At 37.7% G+C, this 22,744-nt stretch overlaps 2 protein-coding genes across 2 annotated transcripts; one reads left to right on the top strand and one right to left on the bottom strand.

Moving 5' to 3' along the window:
* The first annotated feature begins 222 nt into the window (after nucleotides 1–222).
* On the top strand, nucleotides 223–2,588 carry LOC136218824 (uncharacterized). Its single transcript, XM_066005946.1, has one exon. The coding sequence runs from the start codon at nucleotides 349–351 to the stop codon at nucleotides 2,377–2,379; it is 2,031 nt and encodes a 676-aa protein (XP_065862018.1). The 5' UTR covers nucleotides 223–348; the 3' UTR covers nucleotides 2,380–2,588.
* A 2,275-nt stretch (nucleotides 2,589–4,863) lies between these two features.
* On the bottom strand, nucleotides 4,864–7,112 carry LOC136220656 (uncharacterized). The gene is made up of 4 exons (XM_066008454.1): nucleotides 6,626–7,112; nucleotides 5,605–5,826; nucleotides 5,340–5,365; nucleotides 4,864–5,258 (listed from the first exon to the last, which is right to left on the bottom strand). The coding sequence occupies exons 1-4, from the start codon at nucleotides 6,989–6,991 to the stop codon at nucleotides 5,033–5,035; spliced, it is 840 nt and encodes a 279-aa protein (XP_065864526.1). The 5' UTR covers nucleotides 6,992–7,112; the 3' UTR covers nucleotides 4,864–5,032.
* Between the last annotated feature and the right edge of the window lie 15,632 nt (nucleotides 7,113–22,744).

Raw genomic sequence — 22,744 nt, 5'->3', positions numbered from 1 at the left:
TTTTTTTTTCCGCCTTATGCCCGATATGAAACCAGCAAATTGACCTTTTGTCCAATTACAGTCGGAGCTCCCAAAAGCAACCTACAAATATTATGTTGAACAAGGACATATCAAGCTTGTTAGTATTGTCGAATTACCGAAATTGCCCTCCAAATCACTGAAAAGAGATAGTCAAATTATTTATCATTTAACCTACCTTTAAAAGATGAAATCTTCTCTCTCTCTCTTGGTCAGTGCAGCTGGTTCTGTACGACTGTACCCCTCCCCTCCTCTCCAAACACCACATTCACTACAAAACAAACCCCTTTTCTTTCTTCCCCATCATTTTTCACAAGAAATTAAAAATTAATGGACACTGATAGGCCTCATCGCAGCAATAGCAGCTGTAGCTCCACCACCAATAGCACTAGTGAGCTCTTTATTTGCTTCACTTCTCGTCTCTCCTCTTCTTCCATGAAGATTTCTTCCAAATCTATTCTTAGCCCCGGCCGATCTAGAGAATCTTCTCAAATCTCTCTTTCTACTTCCCTTAGTCGCCGATTGAGAACCAATGGCAGCATGAGAGGCGGTCAAGCTTCCCCTATGTTCCCTACTAATGGCAAAAAACGTGGTTCTTTTGAGAATCCTGAACCTTCTTCTCCTAAAGTTACCTGCATCGGTCAAGTTAGGGTTAAGACCAAGAAACAGGGCAAGAAAATGAGGTCCAGATCTCAGCGGAGATCAGCAGGGGAAGTCAGTTTTAGAAGAGTTGAACAAGCCAAAAGCTGTAATCTTGAAGATGATTTCACTCATCCTCATCTTGAAAATCAGTTTCTAAATCATTCTAATCCTCATCCTCAGCAGCAGCAGCAGCATGAGTGTTTGCCTCCCAGGAATCAGAAATGGGTGCATTTGCCTGTGACAATATGTGAAGCTTTGAGGGGTTTTGGGGCTGAATTTAATTGCTTTTTGCCTTGCCGGTCGTCTTGTACGGCGAGCGAGAAAGACAAGGTAGACAAGGCGGCGAGTAATGGAAGTAGTAGCTCATGTGGTGCGGTGTTTGGGCGGTGGCTAGTGGCGGTGCAAGAGGGAGATGGAAAGGGAAGAGAGATAGAGTTAGTGGTTGATGAAGAAGAAGAGGAACAAGAGAGTACAGAAGAGAGAAGGAGAAGCTACAGGAGGCATGTTTTTGAAGAGATTGATTTCAAGGATGAGAAATATGAACATGTCCAAGAAGAAGAAGAGGAAGCCAAAGTCGGTATGTGTATCCCACCAAAGAATGCTTTGTTATTGATGAGATGCAGATCTGACCCTGTCAAAATGGCTGCTCTTGCTAACAAATTCTGGGAACCACCTCTTCTTAATGATGAAGATGACCAAGACAAAGTAGTTGAAAAGAGTACTAATGTTGGAGAAGTAGTAGTAGAAGAAGAAGAAATTCAAGTTGAGGAAGAAGAAATGGAGTGTATCAGTAAGGAAAAGTGGATTCCTTGTGATACTGTTGAAGAGTGTCAAATTCAAGAAGCTCAAGTTATTCCAGAGACTGAAGATAGCCATGAAAGAAACGCCGACATTGAAGAAACTCAAAATGAAGATCTAGAAATTGAAGAGAATGCAATCGAAGAAGAAATCAATTTGACTGATAGTTCAGCGAATTTACAGTTACAATTAGATTCCTTGGAACCAGTTTCAGAAGAAAATGGAGTAACAGAGCAGGAATTGGAAGGCCATGAATCCAAATCAGAAGCAGCAGAAGAAGAAGAATTAGCAATGGAAGAATCAGAGGAGCATATAGAGGCAACAGAGAATAACTGCGGCGAGAAGAACGAAGAAGAACAAGAGACATTGACATTTACCCATGAAAGATCCGAATCCGAAGAAAACCTAAAACCCGAAGACGGTCAAGAAGGAATCAAGTCAAAAGAGAGAGAAAATCAGCCATTGTTACCAGATTGCTTACTGTTAATGATGTGCGAGCCCAAGCTATCAATGGAGGTCTCCAAGGAGACATGGGTTTGCAGCACGGATTTCATCAGATGGCTGCCGGAGCCTTCAAGGCCGGTCAAGAAAAAGGGCGCTGGAGATCACGAGCCCAAGAAAAGGAATAGCATCGACATTAGTCTTCCGTCGGTGCATAGTAATAAGTTGCAGCAGCCACCAAGGTCTTCATGTTCATATCCGGCGAAGCCGCCGGCTCGAGCTGCCGGTGCTGAATCTATATCTACAGCAGTAGAGCAGAAACTGGTTGGAAGCAAGGCTTGCGAGCCGTTCATGCTTAAGCGTTGTAAATCGGAGCCAATGAGATCGGCAGCTAAGCTTGCGCCGGAGAATTGTTTTTGGAAGAACAGGAAGCTGGAGCCGCATCGTCCGGGAGTGGGGGCGGCTGGGGTTGGGTGTTAGAAATCAGAAAATAATGTGTGGTAAGTTGTAGTGTGGTAAAAGTGTAGTTTGACTGCTGTGACATCCTTGTAAATTTAATTTCAATCATATTTAAGCAAATTCTTTCTTTCTTTTTCCCCCTTTAATGAAGTTTGGGCCGTTAGATTGGTAGGATGGGGATACTGTTATTTATGTGAGCATATTAGAATTTTAATTTGCTTTAATCTATATTAATATGTAGATATAGTGAAAGAAAGTTGAAGCTAGGGAATTGAAGTTTAGGGAGTTGAAATGAAGTTGTTTAAAACTTAAAATATTAAAAAAAAAGATATGGATTGTGTTTTGATTTGTTTGAAGTTGTAGTGGGCATCTTTTGTTATGTTTTAATAATAGAACATTATGTGTATATTGTTATTGGGCATTATTAAAGATATTAGTATTTAGGAAAACAAGGAGTTGGGAAAACTAAAGTAGAAGTGGTGAGTGAGTGAGCTGATCAAGTTCCAAAGGTACAAAAGAGATAGAAAGGATGAAATGCATGTATTCTTTTGAGCAGACTTTTACAGGGCAAAAGCATTCTTTAACCCCAAACCAAACCGCTGATTTAGGTTTTTACTTTCTTTTACTACATTATAACAAAAGCATGAACATGAACATGATTCTATTTTAAAAAGATTACTTTATTGTAATTTCTGCCAAATACAGACTGATGCATGCATGCTTTACACTTCATATTTTAACTGCCTCTCATTGGCTTATGAAATAGGATAGAATCAATTGGAAACTAAAGATATCTAATAGTACAAAATATTAAAATGATAAAAGTAAAGAAAATATGGGATAGGTGAACCATATCTGTCTACAACATGAACATGAATATCTATCACATGGAAAACTATATATTGTGTTTATTTAATTAAGGAAAGAAAATAATTAATGGATATGAAACTCATTATTTTCCTTTTTGGAAGTTTTTGCAGTAAAATAATAATTTGCTATGTGGGTATGGGTCCTTTAATTATAGGCTTAATAGACACCCAACCCTTTAAATTTGTAACTTTTTTTCACCTGACCCCATCAACTTAAGGGACAACCTCTCAATCCCCTCAACTTTCCAAAAACATCACATACAGCCCCTTACACCCCTATATTCGGTCAAAATATTGACCCGTGTAAAAAATGCGCTTGACTATTGACCACACCAATGCCACATGTCATTTTTTTTATTAAATTTTCTCAAGTGATTATTGTATGCGAGGTGTTGTCGCTGTTTGTCGTCGCATCCTTATCGATGTGCTGAGGTTGGCGGTAATGGTCGTCAAGGTGAAATCACTTGGAAAAATTTAATAAAAAAGTGACACGTGGCATTGGTGTGGTCAATAGTCAAGCGCGTTTTCTATACGGGTCAATATTTTGACCGAACATAGGGGTGTAAGGGGTTGTATGTGATGTTTTTGGAGAGTTGAGGGGGTTGAGAGGTTGTCCCCTAAGTTGAGGGGGCCAGGTGAAAAAAAGTTAGTTTAGGGGGTTGGGTGCCTATTAAGCCTTAATTATACTTCTAAAAGATTAATTTGATTTGTTAGTGATTTCTTATGGTTCAAAATTTCCACTTGTTTATATGTGTGTCTAATAATCAATTGACTGGGAATCCTTTTTTTATAAATAACTTGTATCTCCTCCTCCTTGTTCTTTTTATATATAGTAATATATAGATTTAGTTATGATAATTGTTTTTCCTATTTGGATTGGATAGCCACCTACTTTTGAAGAGTAAGATTTGGATTAGTTTTTTCAATTCCTAATACGATAATTATTTTATCATGTAATTACTTTAACTTCTTATTGAAACTACTTCTACTTAAACTCTAATTAAGGCAGGCAGTAGATAATACCTTGCTTCCTAATTGTTTCATTCAATTTTTAATCAATAATAAGAAGTCACTTGTAAACAAAACTATCCTGTTTATTTATTTTAGTGTAAATAGCATTTTCACCTTAATGAATTTTTCAAATACTAAAAAAACTCTATCATGGACCTTTTTAACCTCCCATTTTATTTAACTCCTCAAGTATTTTAGAATTTCAATTTCAACTTCTCAAAGGCACTATTAACTTTTGAGGCATTTTCAAATTTTGGGATTTTAAGGACAGTTTCCTTTTCTACTCAGTAAACCGCATTGTAGAACCAACAATAAAATCACAACATCAGCATCAACAAGCAAGCAAGCTAGCAAGAACATGGTCAATTTTCAGAATGTGAAGTATCTCCCCAGAAATGTGGCTACTGCTTAGTGTTGTGCAAATGCAGGGAACATCGTTTGTTGACATGTAAAACCAAATAATAAAAATATCCTTCTGTCGTTCTTGGAGCTCTTCTATCTTCACTAATGAAAGCTGAAGCCGCCATCAAACAAAAGAACGTAAATCGGCCAGTAGCCCGATATATCTATCCATAAAGCAAGATGCTGTGCAAGATGGCATAAGATTATATGCAGCGCTACTCCATAGTCAAAAATTTACTAATTGCATTGTAAATCATGCTTGGAAATAAACATAAAATAATAAAATACCATCAACATATAAGAGCATGACTGATTGATTATAATTGCAAGATCAAAGCCTTACTCCATCCAAATACAAATGAGTTAAAAGGACTGAAACCTACTTTCTTATCCTACTGTGAATCATCTGTACTTTGATCTCGCTGGCTGCTATCTGCAGGGTTCTCCGAAACTGAATTCTGCAAATCAGACTGCTCATTGCCTTTACCTTCACTTTCTGCATCAGTAGAATCTTCCATGAAAGAGTTCAAGGCAAGCTGGCCAGAATAGAGAAACAGACCAACAGAATTCAGGCCAAAAACGAATGTCGCCAGGTAGCATATCCCATTTATAATTGTCCTGTGAATTGCAAGCAAATGTCTCAACTTTCTTGCATAAAATTAATCATAAATGTCAAAAGTCAGCAGCAACGACAGTTACCTAATGGTTATTGTTATTTGACGAACCTGAAAAGCAGAAAACGATAAGAGTGAGACAATTATACATATCTTTTCAACAAAACAGGATACCATATTGGTTATTAAGTAGGTAAGAGGCCTAAGTACTACGGTATTGGATTCAACAAGAATTATTCTTATACTTTTAAGGGTTTCTAAACAAGGCAATGGAATGGATCATAATCACTATGTAAAGAGAAAAAGAAAAAACCCAACAATATACGAAAATAGAAAATTATGGAACAAACCGAGAAATTATCAGATATCGTCTGGCGGTTCAGGGATGCTTCAATAGTAAGTGTGAACTTATAGAGTATAAGTGCAATCACCGCAGCTGATATTCCACCTAAAAATGCCTGAACTGGGGAAGGAGACTTCTTCTCAGTTTCAATTGGAGCTGATCCTATTGCTTTCAAAGTCTCTAATGCTTCCTCTTTCAATGTTTTCTTTGCCCCTGATGACCTAAATTTCTGAAAAAGAAGTAAACCAATTCTTCAAAATCAAAGAAAATCAATATAGCATTATATAAATAACACCATACACTAATCCTCAAGGCAATGTATGATCTTGTTATCATATTACTATCCAATACCCTCAAAACAAATACGCCAAAATTATTAAGACACCATTTTATCTTACTATCTTCCCAAACACAACAAGATAGAGCATAATTCATTACAATCCTTTCCCTTAACATAACATACATTACATTAATAGCACCTCAACCAAACAAAGCTAAGTAAGTACCCAATTAAAAGGGAAGACACAAGTGGAACTTCTTTGTAAACGAAATTTAAGAACATCTATAGCTCCTTTGGAATTGAAACATAATAACAAGTACCATGGCTAAACTAAGGCAATGTGAAGTGGAGAATTGCAAGATATAGAACTTGCAGAGAAATCATTGGACCAAATCAAGCACAAAAGGATACGAAAGTGCAGGAAGATCAAATGAAATCTCACCAAAACCAATTAAGAATCAAAATGAAAAGACAACAACTACTAATGTACAATTACAGACAAAACAAACACATCTTAAAAACTTTCAAACAGGAAAAAAAGTATCAGGCAACCAAAAATGCAGAACAAAAACAACCCCAAAATCCCAAATTGAAACACATGAATATCTGAAACTTGGTAAAAGAGTATGAACCCATTAGCCAAAATGCACTCCTGAGTCCTGACAAAGCAATTACACTATCTTCAAAAAAAAAAAAAAAAAAGCTAATTTAAAATGCGAAACAAGAACAAGGAGTAGAGGTAAAGTACGAGTTCTTTGGCACGCCTAGCTCGACGACGAAGAGAGCGAAAGAGGAAGACACCAATAGCTCCAGTGAGGAGAACGCTGGTGGTGACTTGGAGAGGAGAAGGGTCATTTGTAGTAGCAAAAATGGAAGGAGAGGAGAAGAATGGGAGCTGTTCAGGACCACCATCATCAGGTGGAGTAATGGATGGGAGGTCGGGGAGCTCGGATAGCCATAAGTGAGAATTGGGTGGAGGAACCGCTGAGAGAGAGAAAAGAGAAGTGGGTTCGCAGAAAGAAGTGAAACGAACACAAGGGGTTCGAGGATTCAGATAAAGAGGCAAATTTTGAGGAGAAAGAGTGTGGTAGTAGTGATGCTGGCAATGCAACATTTGAATTCAATGGAGGAGTTTTCACAATTCAGAGAAAGGGGAATTTGGTTTTTTGTTATTTTATTTTTACTAACTTTTCCATTTCTTTCTTCCTTTTTGAGTTTGGGAATTTTGTTTATGGATAATATCCTTTGAGTTTCCTTATTCATTTGCAAAAATATCTTTGTTTTTTCCTCACTATATCTATTTCCTAATTTTTTCAAATAAATACATTCTTCTTTTTAATGTGGTATGAAAACCTTTAATGATGCCCACCAATCCGCAGATTTTACTGCATGTTTGGCACATCATGTTATCTGTGCGGCCAAGAAGAAAATATATTGTCTCCCATTCTTTTCTTCCCTCAACTATTTCAATAAGACTAAACCTGTTCATGTTCATTTACTGGGCCGGATCGGACTCGGTCCGGACTCAGCCGGATTGAGCTCTAAAATCATCTTTCCAGGCCCAGCATAGATTAGGCTCGGGCCAGAATTAGGCTCAGAAAAAATTATATAAATCCCCAGCTCGGCCCAATCTGCCCAATATTTTTCTTTGAAATTTATTTAATATTAAATTTAAACTTTTTCACCGTGTAAAATTTAGTGTAAAATGTAAAACTTATAAAGACAAAAGCACGAAATAATATTTTCACAAAGCACATAATTTTATTATAATAATTTTAATATTTCAAAGCAGTACAAAAGGCAAAAACTAATCTATTTATTAGTTTAAAATGTGAAAGTAAAGAACCCTAATCAATCAATGGATCAAATTTCTTCTCTTTTATACGATTATAAAATAGTATATAAAAATTATTAAATTTCTTCTCTTATATACAATTATAAAATGGTAGATAAAAATTTAAAATATAAATTATAGAAGGCGGGCCGGGCCGGACTAAGCATGGATTTTGAGATAAATCCCAAGCCCATCCCATCTTATGTTCGAGCTTGTTCGGATTTGGGTCGAGTCGGGCCAAAAACTAATTATGCATATCCAAATCCAACCCATATACAACGGGTCTGGACGGGTTGGGCAGATCAACGGATCCTTGAACATGTCTAAATAGAACTAGTGAAAATCTTATTGAATTGACAATGAAATGAAAAAGGAATTGAATTACAGAGAAGAATAAAATTCCCAATATAATACTTAACCTCTAACTACCTATTAATCCCCTATTTGTACACTAAATAATATTATAAACTAGTTATTAGAACGGAAAATTACAAAGAGAAAACAACGAGTCTTGTGTTAATATTTTATATTTATTACCCCATCAAGTTTTTATGAAAATGTATTTCATAAGGCTTACAAGAGATAAACAATCCACTGTGTTTCTCATGTGACAGCGGACACAAACCTGTATTGTGTTTTTGTTGAGGAGTGAGAAGCAGTTACTTATTTCTTAATTTTCTAAGAGATGAGGGAGTTCCCACAGGGGATCAACAGCTTCGTGGTTCTGAGTTCCCAGTGAATGGTAATCCGATTGGACGGTATACTCTCCTGAAGAACTGTTCGTCCAGAACTAGAAGTCAGGAGTCTCGCTGGGGGACAAACCGCAAAGGCTGCCATTTTCAAGAGTGTCGAAGCACTGATTAGTGAATGGATAATGTCCCAATTCCAACTGGCGGATTCTGGATCCCAATACTCTGCAACCTTCAGATTCATATAAGGGGCTGAGATAGGATGGAGAGAAACATCAACCAATTTTGTTTTGCCAAACCAAATATCAGTCTAGAAGCAAGTGTCACAACCATTAAAGATTTGCATCCTAATGCCTGGGGTAAATTTCATGAATGATGTACAACCTTTACTCAATTTCATACTTTGGTGTGCAACCTTCAATTTGTCTCACTAATATGTACGACCTTATAGGTGACCTCCCACTTTGGTGTATAGCAGTTAAAAATGACCGGTCAATGCCTGGTCAACACGCCACCTCAGTATTTTTCATCTACCCATTTAAAAAAGTAGGACCCATTACTTATGTAAGTACTAAAATACCCTTCTCCCCTATACAATTACTAAAATACCTTTATACCCTTCCTTGCAACCCATCTCACTCTATCTTTCCATTTCTCTCTCTAACTCCTCTCTCTCTCAAACAAAATTTTTGATCTATCTCCTTCAAAAACATATACCAGATATTTCTCTTGTTTTGATCAAGACTCAATCCCATTTATTAACCTAGGCACACCAATTTTTGTCTCATTGTTTGCAGAAAACACGCTGATAGAGTACATTCTAAATCCGAAGTTACCATGTGTTGGCTATACTCCTCTTATACTTGCTAAATATGTTGCTTCTTTAATGTGTTTTGATATAATTCTTGAACTTTTAAGAGTAATAAATCATAATAATAAAATTTACTTCTGAGTGCCTTATGGGAAGAGAAATAATGTTCATAATTTGGAAGCTTCACTGTATGCGAAAACCTCGAGTTCTAAAGTGCTTTAATTAAAAATTTACTTGTCAGAACCATAATTCATGTTGCAGCTAAATTCCTTCTTATATAACTGTTGTGATCCGACTCGTATTATTTAATAAATCTATACATGAAATTTGATATTTAATGTTCTTTTGTATTTTAGATTACCAGAAAGTTAAGTTGGAATTTTAATTTTGTATTCTAAATTTGATACTTAAACGATAGTTGATTGTATTTAACAATTAGATACAGTAATGTATACAATATTTAGCCTTGTTAATTTAAATGTTCCATATCTTATGCGAACCTTTTGGCCGTGAGAAAGAGTCCGAGTTTATGTAATTTTGAAGAGTCGTAGTAGTACATAGAAAGATGGATTCTTCATTTGGTGGAAAGGTTTAATATGGACTTAGAAATTACAAAATCATTATTGTTTTTCAAAGGACAGAGATTGAAAGTTTTTTTAGAGAGAGGAGTTAGAGAGAGAGAGGAGTTAGAGAGAGAAATAGAAAGATATAGAGAGAGAGGTTGCAAGGAAGGGGATAAGGGTATTTTAGTAATTGCATATGAGAGAAGGGTATTTTAGTAATTACATAAGAAATGGGTCCCACTTTTTAAATGGGTAGATGAAAAATGCTGAGGTGGTGCGTTGACCAGACATTGACCGGTCATTTTTACCTACTATACACCAAAGTGGGAGGTCACTTATAAGGTCGTACATATTAGTGAGACAAATTGAAGGTTGTACACCAAAATGTGAAATGAGGTAAAAGTTGTACATCATTCATGAAATTTACCCCCAATGCCTGAGTGCAGAACTGCATTGCCAAACACTATGTGTGATAGTGCGAGGGATTAGACTTGAAAATATCCATCCTTTCACAAGTGCCACCATATTTAGCACGGATAGTTCGAACCTAGAGAGGCTCCTACTGAACCACAATCTTCCAGCTCAGTTTCGCAACCATCGTGAGATTCATTCTGTGTGTCATGCAAATCCCCAAACCTCCCTCCGCTCGACTTCGACAAATTGTTCCCCACTTTACTAAGTGATTTTTTTGAACCGTTGCAATTGACCCCCACATAAAACTCCTGCTACATTTATCAATTCTGTCACAAATAGCCTTAGGCATAATGGTCTTCTGTATCATGTAGGTTGGAACTGTGGTTAGCACCGATTTGGCTAGAGTCACTCTGCCAGCAAAGTTTAGGCAGCTTGTCTTCCAGCCAACCATTTTTATTATAGACTCAATCGATTACATGTTTGTAAGTATCATTGGAGACTCGGTGATGGAGAAGTATAACACCGAGATAGATACCCAAATGCCTCGTACGGGAGAAGCCTAAGACATCACAAATACCTCTACCAGCAGAATCGTAGATATTCGATGAAAAGAAGACCCACGACTTCTGATGGCTGACCTTCTGTCATGATGCCTCATAAAAGTAGGGTTGTAAATGAGCCAAACCACTCATGAGCGACTCGGTGATCGGCTCGATAAAAGCTCGGCTCAATTTGTAAACGAGCCGCTCGTGAACATGATTTACTGGCTCGGTTCATAAACGACCCGAGCTTGAACAGGCCAAAGCTCGGTTCGAAAGCTCGCGAGCAGGCTCGATTAGAACATTTATGAACAAATTTTAGTTTTGTAGAAAACTATATAGTTTTGTGTTAGTTCACAAATATTTAAACTTAATATTATTTCATTTGCTATTAGATGAGTTCATTCACAAACATAATAAATGAGTAATAGACGAACTAGTTGTAAGCATCTTGTTTATTTATTCACGAACTTTGCTTGTGAGTTTGTTTATGTACACAATTAAAAAGTTATTTACGAACAAACTTCACAAATATAATTAACGATTTACTCACAAACAATTCATGGTTAGATAATTTTCTTAATGAACCAAGTCCAAAGAGGATTTTGGGCTTGAAACAAGCTCGAAGCTCGGCTCAAGCTCATTGAGCAAGCCAAATCTCAGCTTGAGCTTGGCTCGTTAATTTTATAGCAAGCTCGGTTCGGGCTTGCGCTCGTTAATTTTATAGTGAGCTAAGCTTGAGCAGGACAAAGCTCGGCTCGGCTCGGCTCGATTATAGCCCTACACAAAAGCACCTAAGTATATCCCTGATGACAATAGCTTGGTTAGTCGTGGCTTCTGACATTAATATAATATCATCCGCAAAGCAAATATGGGATAACAGGGGGCCTTAGCGGGACAATTGAATAACTTTCCAAGAAGAGTTCCCAACCGCATCACAAATCATGTGGGTCAGCCGCTCAAGGAAGAGAACAAATAGATAGGGTGAAAGGGGGTCACCTTGCCTGAGTCCTCTTGAGGGGATGAACAACTCAAGTTTTTCGCCATTCCACATAACACTAAGTTTCGAACCAGAAACACAATTCATAACGAGGTTAATTAAGGGGAAATTAAGACCAATTTCCACCAAAGTTTCCCAAAGAAATTTCCATGAAATCTGATTATAGGCTTTCTCGAGATCCAACTTTATAACCATATGTCCCATTCTCCTTTTCTTTCTTTTGAAGGTGTGGATTACTTCTTGGAGTAGCACGACATTATCTGTGATTTGACGTCCAGAAACAAAGCTACATTGCACGGGGCTCACCAATTTTTGGAGAAAAGGTTTCAGCCGATTAACGATGCATTTGGTTACTGTTTTGTACAACACATTACAGAGACTGATTGGACGAAACAGAGAGATCCATTCCGGACTTCTAACTTTGGGATGACGATGGTCATGGTATCATTCCATCCCAGGTTTAATGAGCTATTGGATAAGCAGGAGATAACTGAATTGAAAAAACTAGCTTGAAAACCATCAGGGCCAGGGGCTTTGAAGGGGGCCATGTCAAACAGGGCCTTTCGAACTTCATCGTTAGTATACGATGCTAATAACATAGTGCGAGCATGTAGGGGGAGCTCCGTGAAATTAGTTGCGGTTTTCAGGGGGGCCTGTTAGAGATATCCTCGGTATACAAGTTTTGAAAGAATTCAGTTACCATCAGTTTAAATTCATCTCTATCCCAAATCCACGTTCCGGTAGAATTACAGAGCCCCTCCACCTTATTCCGGCGGCGTCTGATTAAAGTAGAAGTATGAAAAAATGAGGTATTTTTATCCCCATAACAAAGCCATTAAATTCTAGAATTCTGGTACCAGAGAGTCTCCTCCCGAAGAAGAACAAAATTGAGTTCATTTAGGAGCTTCAGTTCAAGAGGAAGCAGGATGCGTAAAGGCCTCAGTCTGACCTGCCTATGAACACCATCTAAGGGCGTAAAATTCGTTGCTTTTTTTTTATAGAAGATATTGCCAAAAACTTCTTTGTTCCAACGGACCACACTCAACGATGAAATCTTATAACCCGACTTCAATCTGAACTATCTTGTCCCAAACCAAGTTGAAGAAATAGCGAAAATCACTATGATGGAACCACACAGCTTCAAACTGAAAAGGTTTGTTGCCAGGACGTGGAGCCCAAGGAAAAAGCGATAGCTCAATCGGTGAGTGGTCAGATTTGTTGCGAGGGAGATGTCTGATTGCAGCATTAGGAAACAGCCTACGAAACTGAATGTTGCAGAAAGCCCTGTCAAGTCTACAAGCTACCCAAGTTCGAGGAGAGGACCCTCGGTACCAAGTGAAGGCAGGCTCCAAAAATCCCATATCAATAAACTGCATGTTGTTGATCCAATTAGAAAAGTATAAGCAATGATCAAGGATACTTTCAGCCCCACCCGTCTTCTCCCTATGGCTTTTGATATAATTGAAATTCCGAAGCACAACATATGGTTCCTAGATACCCCTCTAGAGAGCTATCATATCAGTTGTGAACTCATGCTTCAAATCCATCTAAGACCGGACATAGACAAAAGAAGCCAAAAAGGAGCACCTATACCATTGACCCCCGATGGAAGTCACTCTAGTTGTCCCACCCGACCCTAGACGACCTCAATCGGCATCGAGCGTGAAATAGAAAGATATAATCAATACTTAGGAGTCTCCAATTTATCCAAATATTATAACTATCATACTTTTCAAGAATTCCTCTCAAATACATTTAGACTATATACATATTTCTATTACATTTAAGTGTCAAATACCACCCAACATAACCAAATCTCCAAATTACTACAAAGGCAAATGTCCTAACTAAAGACAAACCCAATGACTTGAACCTTGTTTATCAACCAGTGATTTCTCCTATACCTTGCTCTTTCTCGCCTAAAACATTAAAAACATTTGAAAACAAATGAGACAAAAATCTCAATAAGAAACTATCAGCTATAAAAACCAACTTTACTCAACATAGTTACATATATACATTTATAAAGGGATTTAATCAAAACCTTATAAAATATACTCAAAACTTAAGTTCATAAAATAAAATTTATGTATGTGTATCCATCCTCGAATTCCACCCATGTAGATTATAACATTAATCACAACAATATCAAGATATCTCATTTATATCTCGTTCCTTGCCTAACAGTTAGGACTACCAGCCGTGCACTCTGGCCATACTGCCATTAGGTATGGTCTTACAAATACAACTCCTACCTCGGACAATCCTAGATGGACAAAACCATTTGATCTTCCAAAATATCACAACTCATAAAAATCATATTTGGACTTCAATCCAAAATAATAACAACAATAAACGCAACAGATTTCTCAATCCAAAAACAATTCATAAGAAATCATCAAATTCATTTTATTCAATATATATACATTGAAACCAAAAACATATATGTATATACTTCACTTGTTCATAATCAAGCTCATAATTTTTCAATTCTCCATAACATCAATCCTTAAATCAATAAAAATTCCAAATAAATCAATCAAATTAAACCTTAAATCAACATAATCAAGTAAAATCTGAAAATCACATAGAAGCATAGTCAATAGCTTCATTTGAACCATAATTTCACAATAAAAAGCAAAATCGTGAAAAACCCCAATTTTTCAAAATTCTTGTATAACCTTACGAATTGTTTTTGGATTGAGAAATTTGTTGCGTTTATTGTTGTTATTATTTTGGATTGACGTCCAAATATGATTTTTATGAGTTGTGATTTTTTGGAAGATCAAATGGTTTTGTCCATCTAGGATTGCCCGATGTAGGAGTTGTATTTGTAAGACCATACCTAATGGCGGTATGGCCAGAGTGCACGGCTGGTAGTCCTAACTGTTAGGCAAGGAACGAGATACAAATGAGATATCTCGATATTGTTATGATTAATGTTATGATCTACACGGGTGGAATTCAAGGATGGATACACATACACAAATTTTATTTTATGAACTTAAGTTTTGAGTATATTTTATAAGGTTTTGATTAAATCCCTTTATAAATATATATATGTAGCTATGTTAAGTAAAGTTGGTTTTTATAGCTGATAGTTTCTTATTGAGATTTTTGTCTCATTTGTTTTCAAATGTTTTTAATGTTTTAGGCGAGAAAGAGCAAGGTATAGGAGAAATCACTGGTTGATAAACAATGTTCAAGTCATCGGGTTTGTCTTTAGTTAGGACATTTGCCTTTATAGTAATTTGGAGATTTGGTTATGTTGGGTGGTATGTGACACTTAAATGTAATAGAAACATGTATATAGTCTAAATGTATTTGAGAGGAATTCTTGAAAAGTATGATAGTGGTAATATTTGGATAAATTGGAGACTCCTAAGTATTGATTATATCTTTCTATGTCACGCCCGATGCCGATTGAGGTCGTCTAGGGTCGGGTGTGACAGTTTGGTATCAGAGCTCTAGGTTAAATTCTTCGGACCTAAGGTTGATAGTAATTGAGGAATATCGATATTTGATGATAGCTAAGAAATAATCGATAGTAATTAAGGAATATGGATATTTGGTGAAAGCTAAGAAATAATTTGGAATTTTTCGAGGATTGAGTAACTAGCTAATGAGGTGTAAAAATGAGATTTGATCTAGGTGTATGAAAAATAGTAAATTATTTGATATTTGGTGATATGGGTTATGAGTAAGTCATAACTTTGAGCTAGAGATATAGAGAATTGTCATAACTTTGAGTAAGTCATAACTTTGAGCTAGAGATATAATTATAATATATATTACTATCAAGATATACATAAAACTCAACATATATAGTTGATAGTTACTTACCTTGGCTATTAAGTGAAGAAAACACACCCGTTCAATTCGTCTATAAATTCTGTCTAAGACGTTTCCCTCCACACACTGCCGAAACTCAAAAACTCTTCGGTTAGGACTTAGATCTATACATAAGGATGCTATGTTTTCAATTTCGAGTGATTCGTACGGTCGAATCTCCGTAAATCAAAGAAACGGTGGAAAAACAGTTCATGAACGATAAGAGCTGATAAAGATGTAAGAAACAGAAAAAGAAAAAGAAAAGAAAAGATAATGATATAGATGATCATCATCATCGAGTACACTGGAAGAGATTTGCGAAATTTTTTGGCAAATATACATTGACACCAAAAATATATATGTATATATGTATATACTTCACTTGTTCATAATCAAGCTCATAATTTTTCAATTCTCCAAAACATCAATCCTTAAATCAATAAAACTTCCAAATAAATCAATCAAATTAAACCTTAAATCAACATAATCAAGTAAAATCTGAAAATCACATAGAAGCATAGTCAATAGCTTTATTTGAACCATAATTTCACAATAAAAAGCAAAATCGTGAAAAACCCCAATTTTACAAAATTCTTGTATAACCTTAAAATATCAATTTCTGAAAATTCTTTGATTTTATATCTATCTATATACATAAAACTCAAAATATAGTTGATAGTTACTTACCTTGGCTATTAAGTGAAGAAAACACACCAGTTCAATTCGCTTATAAATTCTGTCTAAGACGTTTCCCTCCAAACACTGCCGAAACTCAAAAACTCTCCGGTTAGGACTTAGATCTATACATCAGGATGTTATGTTTTCAATTTCGAGTAATTCATACGGTCGAATTTCCGTAAATTAAAGAAACGGTAGAAAAACGGTTCAGGAACGATAAGAGCTGATAAAGATGTAAGAAACAGAAAAAGAAAAAGAAAAGAAAAGATAATGATATAGATGATGATCATCATCATCATCGAGTACACTGGAAGAGATTTGCAAAATTGTTTGGCAAATATCACGTTTGATTCTCAATCTTTCTATAATCTTTTAAAAATTACTCTAAACTTTTAATTTACACCTAAAACCATCAAATTAACTCCAAATTTTTCCCATAGCACCAAATAAAAATCACACACCTAAGAATTATAATATATATTACTCTCAATGTATAAATTCTAGAAATTTAGACACGGACGTGACACTAGTATGCATAAATTGGCGATTTCTACTCAAGGTTGAGATGTCAAACTGATTCTTTTTTCAAAATAACCAAATCCCTCCACTGAACCCTTCAGTATCCACCACTTCTACATGATGGAAATTAATTTTTCACTGTAGATCCTCAGCACGATCAGAAGGCTGATGAGGCTCAAGGAGGGTAAGGACTTGAGGCCGGAAAGCAGAAATCAAGTGTCGAAGAGTCCAGTGAAACTTATTACCATCGGCTCCAAAGCAATTCCACGTAATAAACTTAGCAAAAAATGGACAGTGAAAGAGGAGTCAAGGTGGGCGTGTTAGATCACACTTCTTGAGGAATTTGTCACAGTGGCCGGAACCACAATAGGCGTGATGATGCTGAGGGGCTTAGAGATATTATTGCCTGCTCGACTTCGCTTATGTCTGCTCCGTAACCCACCATCAGGATGTATATTCTCATTTCCCCTCGGCTCAAGGTCTACCTCTATTGACGCATCAGCCACCTCCGAGCTAAGATTGTCAAACCTGTTACTAAAGCCAGTTGGATTTGTCTGCTTTTGGCGATCCGGAATCACTCTAGCAGGTTTGTTTTGTAACAAAGGTGAATGTCTCATATGAAGGAGAAGTAGTTGCGATAGGTAACTTGCTTTGAGGGGGGGGGGGGGTTATGGGATAGGTTATCTTTGTGGCCGGCTGGTCCAATCAAGGGGGAAGAAGTGGACGCATGCTGTTCAACAAGAGGTGCTATATTGACATATTGTAGGTTAGTCTTCCTTTGTCGGGGTTTGTATGGCCATTTGGGGACAATCATCCATGCACCATATCCCGTATCCATCTCTTGGGCAGCTCTTGTGCTCGTAGATTTGGAAGGAAAATGTGGGTTATCCTTTCCTTTTTCAGTGTCATTATTGGTAGTGATCATGACAGTATCATTAGGTTAAGCTGTTTTGCACATGGGGAGTTGTCTGGGTGTGCAGCTTCTGATTGTCTATAGTGTTAGTGCAAGCATCGATCATGTGGCCATACAGTCTATATTTGGAGCACGCGACATATAAGCCTTCATACTCTATGTGGAATTTGTTGGTCCCTGGTAATTAGTTCCAAGGGAGGGGTTAGGAACTAATATAACTTTTTCGCGTTTTAATTAAGCTGACTGGATGTTATTTTGAGAGTTTATTAACTTAGCCTTTTGTCAGCTTGGTGAGATATATCTCAGGACAACTTTAGTCAGATGTTGACCAAAGTTGTTTTCTTGAGAGTTAGGAATTGACACTCTTGGAGGTCAGCTTCTAACTCGGCACCACTTATTTACTCAAGATCAGCTTAGGCAATTTATATGCTGAGTAAGTAAAGCAAACAACACATGCAATTATAAGAGAGAGTTTAGAGATTACCCAGTATCACTTATCCTGGTTCGGCCTCTCTGCCTACGTCCAGTCCCTAGAGTCCTCCGGGCTTTTTGAATCCAATACTGAGCTCTTTAAAGGTAGAGCACAAACCGATTACAAGGCAGTTGAATATGCAAGAGTACCTTCCTCTATTCGTCTACTCAACTCCTACTAAGTGCTACAACCCAGCACCTAGATTTCTCTACCACTGAAATGCTTACAACCAAGCACTCAGCTTTACACTCTCAATATTCCTATTGATCACAGACTTGTTCCTTTTGAACTAAAGAACACTTTAGATGATTACAAATCAATCTAGCATTTACACATAGAATAGAAAAGTCGGTGTAAGATTCTTTTTGTATTTGAGTGCTTTTGAAACTTTTCTCTCTTGTATTTTTCTTTCGATGCTTCAGTACATTTCCAGTTTTTCGATTGTCCTTTTATAGAAGGAAATCTGTAGATTTGATCGTTTGAAATGTCTTGACCGTTAATGTCAAAACGGCTCTTTTGGGGAACAATTTCTGGATAGCTTCAGACTGCACCGCCATTCATTTTCTCTGTTTTCTTCAGGCGTCAGGTTTGTCTTCTAGCGTCTGGTTTGTCTGTTTGCGTCAGTTGTCTTTTTCCAATAATCCATCATCCCATGACTCTTGGAATTAGTCTTTTAGGTGTCTTCGAGGTTCCAATTATTGGTGCAGAAGATTGGCAGACTTTGTCTTTTAGTGAACGGATCCTTCATGTTGTCCTGACTGTTACTCAGCTTCGTTTGTTCTTTTCGAATGTTCAGCGTTCATGCTGAGTTCCTTCAAGGTCAGCTCCGTTCTGTTTAACCGCTCCTGAAGAAGTCTTCAACTTTAGTCAGCTTCGTTTTGCTTCTGAATTTTAACTCCACTCAGCTTCTATTCTGTCAGGCTGAGTTCCATTCTACTCAGCTTCGTTTATGCTGACTTTTGTCCTGTCTTTACTTTATATATTTTTGCACTCAATATTTAACAAACATATTAGTACAATTAAATCAAAGCATCTAAATTTAATTACCTCTTAATCATGGATGATTTTGTCAAATCAAAATCTTGTGGAAAGGTGTTTCAACAAACTCCCCCATTTTGATGTTGGCAAAATACATAATTACGGAACTCAGTTATAAGTTGCCCCATGATTGATATTTTTGATATGACTCCCCCGTAAGGGTTGCATACATTTTTGTCTTAATTTTATTCTAAACCTTCCAAGATCTAATTTGATTAGACTTAAGACATTTGTGTGTATTGACTCAGTTTTGGAAGGATGTTGTCTCTCAGTTTTTAGTGTTAATGTGTTTAACCTTTTTGATTCGTTTGTTCAAACTTGATTAGTCAGATCAGGAAGCAAACTGATACTTGTGATATTAGATTAAACCATAACAACAAAAAAAACATATTAACCTAAACAGTAGACAACAAAAACAGGAAACAGGATATGATGCTAAGTCTCTAGACACAGACTAGCTAGTTTTACTTCTTCTTTCTTTGAGCTGAGGGATCAACATAAGCAATGCCTTTTCCTTTGCTTCCAGAGGCAGTACCTGTAGGCTGAGGCTGAGTTCCTCCTTTACTTGTCTCCCTCGTTTTGCCACCATCGGGTTTGTAGAGGAAAGTTTCATTCCGTGCTGCGGAGGAGAGATACTGAGAGTAGCGCTGGAGCCTTTTGGTGCTTTCACCCAAACCATCAATGACTGGCACACTGTCGTCCTGGATATGCCGAGGAACCCTGATAGAGCTGCTGATCATACTGAGGAGGCATTCATGAGATTTGCTCAGGCAGGTGAGGCAGCTTGTGATCTGACCAAAAGCTTGATGAAATAGTTTGAGCAGAGTAGAATCATAAAACATGCGCTGGCCATTGTTGATACGCATTGCCGGGAGGACTTAATTTGGTCAGCTCAACATTCAACTTTGTAAAACAGTCTTGCAATTCAGCAGATGTAACAGACTCAGGATTGGCAGGTGCTCTAGAGGGGGTCAGTTCCGCTGCTAGCTTAACAAAGTAGCTTTGAAGCTCAGTGGAAGTGACATACCCTGGATTGGCTTCTGACAGTTGGTGAATTTTGCCTTCAAGCGAATTCATATGGGTGGCCATTGTAAGCACTAGTTCAGTCAGTTTTGCTATTTGCTCTTGATTAGGTTGCTGAGTTTGAACCGCAGTGATAACACTAACCAGATCTTTTAGTCCTCGAAGTTCATTCAGAAGCTGAGTAATACCTGTCAGGTGAGAGGACTCAGCTTGAGTGGATTGGTGACCATCAGCTTGAGTAGTATGGAAATCTTGAAGTAAGGACTGGGCATAAGCAATGACCCGTCGGCCAGACTCAGTAGCATTCAAATATGCAAACTTAGCAGTATTGGACTCAGAGGCTGGTACAGAGTTTGATGGTGGTGGAGGAGTTGGTTCTCTGCCAGATTGAGTACCTTGATTGGTACCTGGACTTTGATGGGTTTCTTGAACTGAATCATCAACATGTTGTGTTGGGGGTGGAATTTGATTAGAGAAGTCAATCTGCTCAGCTTGAAGTGGGGAAGTGGAGACAGGAAGTGTGCTACCTTGAGCATCTTGGATTGGATCTGCAGGGTTTTTGGCTTGTTCCTCATCCTGAGTAACAGAGGCTTGTTTTTCCACTGGATCTTCTGGTGGTGACTCAGTTTCATTTGAGAAGTACTAGAATTGGATTGTAGAGAGGTCAGTTTCAGGCTCATCAATGGGAAAGTCATCCATGAGATCAATCTGCTTTTGTGCCTTCTTTTTGAGTCTTCGCCGTGTCTCAGCTCTTGGCGGTGAATGGTCAGTTCGAATACCTTCACAGGACTCAGTAGCAACTGTCTCCTCTTCTACAGGTTGCTCAACAGGACCCTCAACGGCATTACTTTCTTTCTTTCTCTGCTCAGTATCATCCTGAGGTTCTTCAACATTGGGACATTCTTCCTGCTCACTATTAACTTCTTGGTGTTCAACATGTTGCTCAGTCTCTTCCACAACTTCCTTTTCTTGGTCAGTTCCATGACCTTCAGGTTGAGTAGAGGCTAGTGGGACAGCTTCTACTATCTTTAAGGAGTTACCCTTTTTCTTCTTCTTTAAAGGGGTTTCTGGAGTTTCTTCGTTCTCATCCTCAGGCTCTTCTTGCCTCTTTCTTTTCTCAGCATGCTCCTTAGCCTTGTCGGCTTTAGCTTTTTCTCTTGATGAAAGCCTTACTTTCTTTGGGACAGCATGAATGTCCTTGGAGCAGGTTTCTACAACCTTCCTCTTCTTCCTTCTCTCAGGCTGAGCTGTCTCAGGTGACTCAGTATGAGCCTCAACATCTTCTGCAGGCTCAGCTTCAGGCTCAATTTCTTGTTGCTCATCTTCTTCATCTTCCTCAGCATCTCCAGCTCCTTCATAACCCTTCAAGGGTTGATTATACAATAGTCCATCCAGCAGGACTGCAGTAATTTCACTTCCCAATGTGCTTATCTCATTCACCGTCTCTATTTGCTTGTCCTGTATAATTTTTGTAATGATTGAGCCCAAGCGGAGTTTCTTACCACTTCGTTGAAACGCTCCAACTAGAAAGACGGGAAGATTGAACGGAGTGCAGGTCAACATATGCCAGATGAAGCACTGTTCGAAGTTTGATGCGGATGAAGCTGAGCTGAGTTTGGGGAAGATAAAGTTGGTCAGCATGAAGTGGACCATCTTTTGTGCTTTACCCATACAGGTGCTGGGTATTTCCCCCTTATGATCTTTGGGTTTATAGAACCCCTTTAGCTTATCAGATGTGGCTTTTGGTATTTTCTCCTTTGTCGTTCTAAACTGAATTCCTTCGTCTAGTAAGTCTAGCAATGTGGCTAGATAGGCAGGGGTTACGACTATTTTCTGACCTTTAACAGTGGTCTCCAGATAGTCACAGTCATCTGCATCAACATGTAGATTCGAGTAGAATTCCCGTACTAACCTGTCGATAGGTTGTTCCTGAAAGAGAGAAGAGACCTTTCCATTTGTTCTTCTCGATCCATTCGCAGAATGGTTTCTCAGACGAGACGAAACTTGGAGAAAACCATCGGCACTTTAAAACCTCCAGATTGTTGACCTTGGAGTGTACCTTGATCATTTTCCTTTCTATTTCCGTTGAAGGACCCGCGAGGTCAGTGGGTTTATCTGTGGTTTGAGTTTTAGGGTTTTTGTTTTTGCCGGGAGCCATTTTTGAAGATTTTGAAGTTCTTAGAGAGAAGGAAATTCGATTTCAGGAGATTACAGTCGTAGTGAATGAAGAGTGGGGATTCTTCCACTTTTTATATAAATCTTACGACGACCCTTAATCATTAACTAGCCGTTTTTACCTAGGGACGTTCAACCGACAAAAGTTCTGTCAATTATGACATCTTCGGCGCATGGGATTTGCCATTAATGTGCGTCTTCCCAAGGTGCCAGAGGTTACACGTGTAGGTTCTCTTTACGCCAGTGGGTTTTTACTAGGTTTTGCTAGAATTCGAAGCATCCACGATATTGATTTCCTAAGATAATTTCTCTATCACTAATTTACTCAACATAGAGTGATTACTCAATATGTTTATCTACTCAGCATA

This window comes from Euphorbia lathyris, chromosome 2, assembly GCF_963576675.1.
Source record: "Euphorbia lathyris chromosome 2, ddEupLath1.1, whole genome shotgun sequence".
Classification (NCBI taxonomy): Eukaryota; Viridiplantae; Streptophyta; class Magnoliopsida; order Malpighiales; family Euphorbiaceae; genus Euphorbia; species Euphorbia lathyris.
The sequence above is the reverse complement of the archived record's forward strand: the minus strand, read 5'-3'. Positions and strand labels throughout refer to the sequence as shown.